At 45.1% G+C, this 6,352-nt stretch overlaps 1 protein-coding gene across 1 annotated transcript in view; it reads left to right on the top strand.

The window, feature by feature from the left end:
• Window positions 1–4,018: 4,018 nt before the first annotated feature.
• The window catches only part of TIPRL (TOR signaling pathway regulator), a 24,561-nt gene continuing 22,227 nt past the window's right edge, over window positions 4,019–6,352 (top strand). Inside the window, exon 1 of the mRNA XM_011979927.1 lies at window positions 4,019–4,355. Within this exon, the coding sequence (XP_011835317.1) occupies window positions 4,252–4,355 (104 nt within the window). The 5' untranslated portion in view covers window positions 4,019–4,251. The remainder of the gene's footprint in view (window positions 4,356–6,352) is intronic.

A 6,352-nucleotide genomic window follows, 5' to 3' on the forward strand; every position in this document is an offset into this window, starting at 1 on the left:
GGTAGGTAGGAAAGCACTGAGTCCTCAGTTCTGGAAATGGTGGCATGGTACTTCTCTATCAAGGCCAGTTCATAGAAAACTGTATTATAACATTATAATCTGACTTAGAGTGAGATTTAAATGACTGATTAGGTAAATTAGTGGTCTGTTACCCTGTCTAGAAGCAGCTGAAATTTTAGATGATAAATTAGTACATTTACTATGGATAACAGTATGGAGATTCCTTAAAAAACTAAAAATGGGCTGGGTGTGGTCAATCATGTCTGTAACCCCATCACTTTGGAAGACTGAGGCAGAAGGATCACTAGAGCCCAGGAATTTGAGACCAGCCTGGGCAACATAGCGAGATCTCATCTCTACAAAAATATAAAACAAAAATTAGCTGGGCACAGTGGTGCCTGTAGTCCCAGCTACTAGGGAAGCTGAGGTGGGAGGACTGTCTGAACCAAGGGAGTCAAGGCTGCAGACAGCTATGACCATGCCACTGCACTTCAGCCTAAGCAACAGAGCTAGACCCTGTCTGTTAAAAAAATAAATAAATAAAACCCCAAAAAACCTAAAAATAGAAGTACCCTATGATCCAGCAGTCCTATTGCTAGGAATATACTTAAAAGAAAGGAAATCAGTATATTGAAGAGATACCTGTACTCTCATGTTTGCTGCAGCACCATTCACAATAGCCAAGATTTGGAAGCAACTTGAGTGTACACTAACAGACAAATGGATAAAGAAAATGTGGTACAGGCTGGGTGCGGCGGCTCATGCCTATAATCCCAGCACTTTGGGAGGCCGAGGCGGGTGGATCACGAGGTCAGGAGCTTGAGACCAGCCTGGCCAAGATGGTGAAACCTTGTCTCTACTAAAAATACAAAAATTAGCTGGGTGTGGTGGTGGGCACCTGTAATCCCAGCTACTAAGGGAGACTGAGGCAGGAGAATCGCTTGAACCCAGGAAGCAGAGGTTGCAGTGAGCCGAGATTGCGGCACTGCACCACTCCAGCCTGGGCAACAGAGCAAGACTCCATCTCAAAAAAAGAAAAAAGAAAAAAGAAAATGTGGTACATATATGGAATGAAGGACTATTCGGTCACAAAAAAGAATGAGATCCTGTCATTTGCAACAACATGGATGGAACTGGAAGACATTATGTTAAGTGAAATAAGCCAGGCACAGAAAAACTTTGCATGTTCTCTCTCATTTATGGGAGCTAAAAATTAAAACAATTGAACTCATGGAGATAGAGAGTAAAATGATGGTTACCAGAGGCTAGGAAAGGTAGTAGAGAGGGACAGAAGAGGGGCAGAAATGGTTAATAGGTACAAATATATAGTTAGAATGAATAAAATCTAGTATTTGATAGCACAATAGGGTGACTACAGGCAACAATAACTTATTGTACACATGTAATCCCAGCACTTTGGGAGGTCAAGGCGGGTGGATTACAAGGTCAGGAGTTCGATACCTGCCTGACCAACATGGTGAAACCCCATCTGTACTAAAAATACAAAAATTAGCCAGGCATGGTGGTGCGTGCCTGTAATCCCAGCTATTCAGGAGGCTGAGGCAGGAGAATCGCTTGAACTCAGGAGGCAAAGGTTGCAGTGAGCCAAGATCACACCATGGCACCTCCAGCCTGGGCAACAGAGCGAGACTCCATCTCAAAAACAAACAAACAAACAAAAAATACTAATAAAGTATAATTGGAATGTTTGCAACACAAAAATATAATAAATGTCTAAGGTGATGAATATCCCATTCACCCTGATGTGATTGTTACACATTGCTTGCCTGTATCAAAATATCTCATATACCCCATAAATATGTCTATTATGTACCATAAAAATTAAAAATAAATTTTTTTTTAATAAAAAGAAATTTTAGATAGAAAACAAGACCCAATCTTGGCCAAGGGAACCTCAGAAAAACCTTAAAAACTGAATTCCAGGCCAAGATGGGATGAGAGGTCAGACACACCTCTATACCTTCTCCCTTTTAGAGTTGAGGCACAACTGACCACCATTAAGGTTAAACTAGAGATCACAGGACTGACAAAACACTCCGTGGCAATATGATACCATACTATAAACAAGACCTAGGCTGGGCGCGGTGGCTTACGCCTGTAATCCCAGCACTGTGGGAAGCTGAGGCAGGTAGATCACGAGGTCAGGAGCTCAAGACCAGCCTGGCCAATATGGTGAAACCCCATCTCTACTAAAAATACAAAAATTAGCTGGGCGAGATGACGCGTGCCTGTAGTCCCAGCTACTTGGGAGGCTGAATTGCTTGACGGAGGTTGCAGTGAGCTGAGATCACGCCACTGCACTCCAGCCTGGGCGACAGAGTGAGACTCCATCTCAAAATAAATAAATAAATACAAATAAACAAGACCTATGGCCATACAAGGCAAGGATTAAGTCATGCCCTACAAACCATAAAATCTCATTAAATGGTTTTTTATGTGCAATGGTATAATGTGCCTTACTTTCCAACCTGACTGGTGTAGCATCACATGACAGATAGCAGACTCCCTTTTCTTAAGCATTCCCTTCTACTGACTTCAAGTCTTTAGACAAAGCTTAACACTGTTTTTTGTTTGTTTGTTTGTTTTTGAGACAAGGTCTTACTCTGTCGCCCAGGCTGGAGTGCAGTGGCACCATCTCGGCTCACTGCAACTTCTGCCTCCCGGGTTCAAGTGATTCTCCTGCCTCAGCCTCCCTAGTAGCTGGGATTGCCAGCTGGCATCCACCACCGTGCTCAGCGAAGTTTTGTATTTTCAGTAGAGATGGGGTTTTACCATGTTGGCCAGGCTGGTCTTGAACTCCCGACCTCAGGTGATCCACCCGCCTTCGCCTCCCAAAGTGCTGGGATTACAGGCTTCAGCCATTGCACCTGGCCTGTGTTTTTGTTTTTGTTTGTTTTTGAGACAGGGTCTTGCTCATCCAGGCATGAGTGCTGTGGCATGATCATGGCTCAATGCAGCCTCTGGGGCTCAAGATCCTCCCACCTCAGCCTCTCAAGTAGCCTGGGACTACAGGCAGATGCCATCATATACAGTTAATTAAAATGGTTTGTAGAAATGAGGCCTCACTATGTTGCCCACGCTGGTCTCAGATTTCTGGACTCAAGCAATCTTCCCACCTAGGCCTCCCAAGATGCTGGGATTATAGGCAGGAGCCACCTCGCCTGACCAAAGCTTAAATCTTTCAACAAATTGCCGATCAGAAAATCTTTCAATCCACTTATGATCTGTAAGCCTCTCCTTCAAGACATCCCACTTCCTTAGCCTGAACCAATGTATATCTTCCATATATTGACTTACTTTACCAGCAATTCCCAACTCCCTAAAATCTATAAAACAAACAGTAACGCCACCGCTTCGGATGCTCTTTCTCAGGACCTCTTGGGACTATTCCGCGAGCCATGGTGACTCATATTGGTTGAGAATAAATCTCTTTAAAACCTTTTACAGAGTTTGTTTTTTTCCATTAACAAAATCATCTCATTTTGAGGCAACTGAAGCCTAAAATCGTTAGATAAGCGGTTTGCCCAAGGATTCACACAATAGTGTTGCAAAAGCAGATTTAGCACTAAGTAGGCTGTGTTGTTTCCACTATACTGGGTGCCTACATAGCAAGTAGACCATGGAAAATCTTGGCATATCTACGAGGATACAGTTTTTGATAGGAGTTGGTCATAGTCAAGAGTGGCGAGATGGCCACTTCTAAATCTTGTTGGTGCTGTATTTCCTAAACTCTGTGGGATCACTTCCTTTTTGACCTCAAAACAAAAATTTCCTCTGTAACACGATTCACTAACACACGAGATAATTACACTGCTTTGAGGTCTGTAAGGATCAAGTGAGAGCCATCCTCCCCTTCCCTGGCAGTCCCTACAATCCTTCGAGAGGACGTCACCCAACGAGTTCATGAGGGCGGTGCGATCCTAACCACACCTTCTGCAACCCAAGAGCCTCCCTTCAAACTTTCTCCTTTTTCCTTTTTTCCGGAGCGTCGTAACGCAAGACGTGGGTCACGCAACCACAGCAACTAGTCCCGGAAGCAAAAAGCAAAGGGGCGGAGAAGAAGACGGGAAGCAGAGCCAGCGTCCGGGTCGGCCGGCAGGGGGCGGGGCCGGGCATGGTAACGGCTCGAAAGCCTAGGAGGCTGGGCCGGAGGAAGGCGGAGGAACCGGTGTTCGCCGCTGCCGCTGCTTCAGCCTATTTCTTGCGGCCTCTGCGGGTCCTTCCTCAGCCATGATGATCCACGGCTTCCAGAGCAGCCACCGGGATTTCTGCTTCGGGCCCTGGAAGCTGACGGCGTCCAAGACCCACATCATGAAGTCGGCAGATGTGGAGAAGTGAGGCTTCGGGGCACGGGGTCTGGGCGCTGGCCGGTTGCTGGCCTAGGGAGGGAGGCAGGGCGAACTCCGTGCAGCCCCTCCCCTTTCCCCTGAGGCGGAGGTTCTGTCCCTCCGGACCGGACTTTTGATTGACAACTTCGATAAATAACCCAGCCACACTTCCGGACCCTTTGGTTGGGGATCGCCAGGAGCTGCTTTCGTGAACTGTCACTCCGCCTGGGTTTGAGTAGAGTGTGGCTGTGCTGGTGGACGTTCCCCTCACCAAACGTCTCCTCCTGCCTCAGCCTGCACCACCTTTCTTTCTGGGTGGTTGTTGCCTGTTTTCTTAGGGGTTAATGACGGGGATGATTAGTTTGGTTTTTGGCACGTCAGGTGCTGTGCCTGGCGCTTGAGATAGGAAATGTAAAAGACAACGTGCGCCTCAATTCACAGTCTCGTGAGAGAGACAGACAATTATATTACAGCGTGAATAAATGTAATGAAGATATATACACAGAGTGATTTGAGGTCTTTTAGGGACTCGAACCACCTAGGAAATTGGGATGCCTGAACTGAATCTTGATAAAATCGTTGCTGGGGACTGTGGATAGGTGCATGCCACCAGGTCAGGCAGAGTGAGTTGTAATGCGTTTTTGATGCCTGGGCTGAATCTTGACAAAATTTAGGGGAATCAGGGGACGCCTGTAAAGCCGGAGGCTCCGGGAGAGTGAAAGCTATGATGTGTTTAAAGATCTGTGTCCGTGTGATTGGAGCGTGAGGTACCATAGAGGGTGTTGTGAGAAATGAGAGGTAGGCCCCAGGGGAATCAAGATACTGGGGAATTTTTATGCCAGGCTAAGGAATTTTCAATTTTCTCTAACAACCACTGGGTGTAATTTTATCCGAAGGAGCTGCATTATCAGATGTAGGCTCTGAAAGATTTCTCTGGAGGCCATGTTGAGGCTGGATTGCTGGTCCGCAGGGATGGGAAGGAGACCAGTTAGTAAGAGAGAAGATAGGTTTTAGAAGATGAAGTCCCTGGGATGGCCAGTTGATGGGAGGAGAAATAAAGGAAGAGTCTATGCTAATGACAAGATCTCTGGCTTGGATTGTTGCATGTATAGTATTGCCTTTGAACAAGATGAGAAGCATAGGAGGAGGAGGAGCAGATGGGGGCTGGGTGTTGGATAGAGGATGAGTTTAGTTTACTGAAATGTGAGGTGGGTATAGGTCATAAAGTGGAGATGTTTAGTAGGCATTTAGATATATTTATCTTGGAACTCAAAAAAGATGACGTTTAAGTTTGGGAATTATCTGCTTATATTTGGTACCTGGAGCTTTGGGAATGAATTAAAGTATCTAGAAGTCATCCAGAGGAAAAGGTCATAAAATAGAACCCTAAGTGAGCACTTGCATTTTAAGATTTGAGCAGAGGGAGTGACCAGGGAAGAGAGGAAAGTCATGAAACGATGCTTGCTTCCTAATTTAAGAAAATAAGTGTTGATATTCTAGTAGACTCACTGAAAAAAATTAGAAAAATACAAAAAATAAAGGAAAAAATTTCCCTTCATCCCACCACAAATTGAATTATTTTTTTGAGTTTTTCCTCTATATAACAGTCTTTTCTTTTTTTATATAACTTTTTTTTTTTTTTTCGATTTTTAATAGAGACGGGGATTTCTCCACGTTGGTGAGGCTGGTCTTGAACTCCGGACCTCAGGTGATCCACCTGCCTTGGCCTCCCAAAGTGCCGGGATTACAGGCGTGAGCCACTGTCCCTAGCCTTGTATAACTTTTATTTACTTTTTATTTTGTTTTTATTTTTGAGACAGTCTCACTCTGTGGCCCAGGCTAGAGTGCAGTAGTGCAGTCTCAGCTCACTGCAACCTCCGCCTTCCAGGTTAAAGTGGTTCTCCTGCCTTAACCTCCCTGGTAGCTGGGACTATAGGCGCATGCCAACACACCTGGCTAATTTTTGTATTTTTATTGTTTTATTTATTTTTAATTTTCTTTTT

The sequence above is a fragment of the Mandrillus leucophaeus genome, unplaced genomic scaffold (genome assembly GCF_000951045.1).
Source record: "Mandrillus leucophaeus isolate KB7577 unplaced genomic scaffold, Mleu.le_1.0 Scaffold207, whole genome shotgun sequence".
Classification (NCBI taxonomy): Eukaryota; Metazoa; Chordata; class Mammalia; order Primates; family Cercopithecidae; genus Mandrillus; species Mandrillus leucophaeus.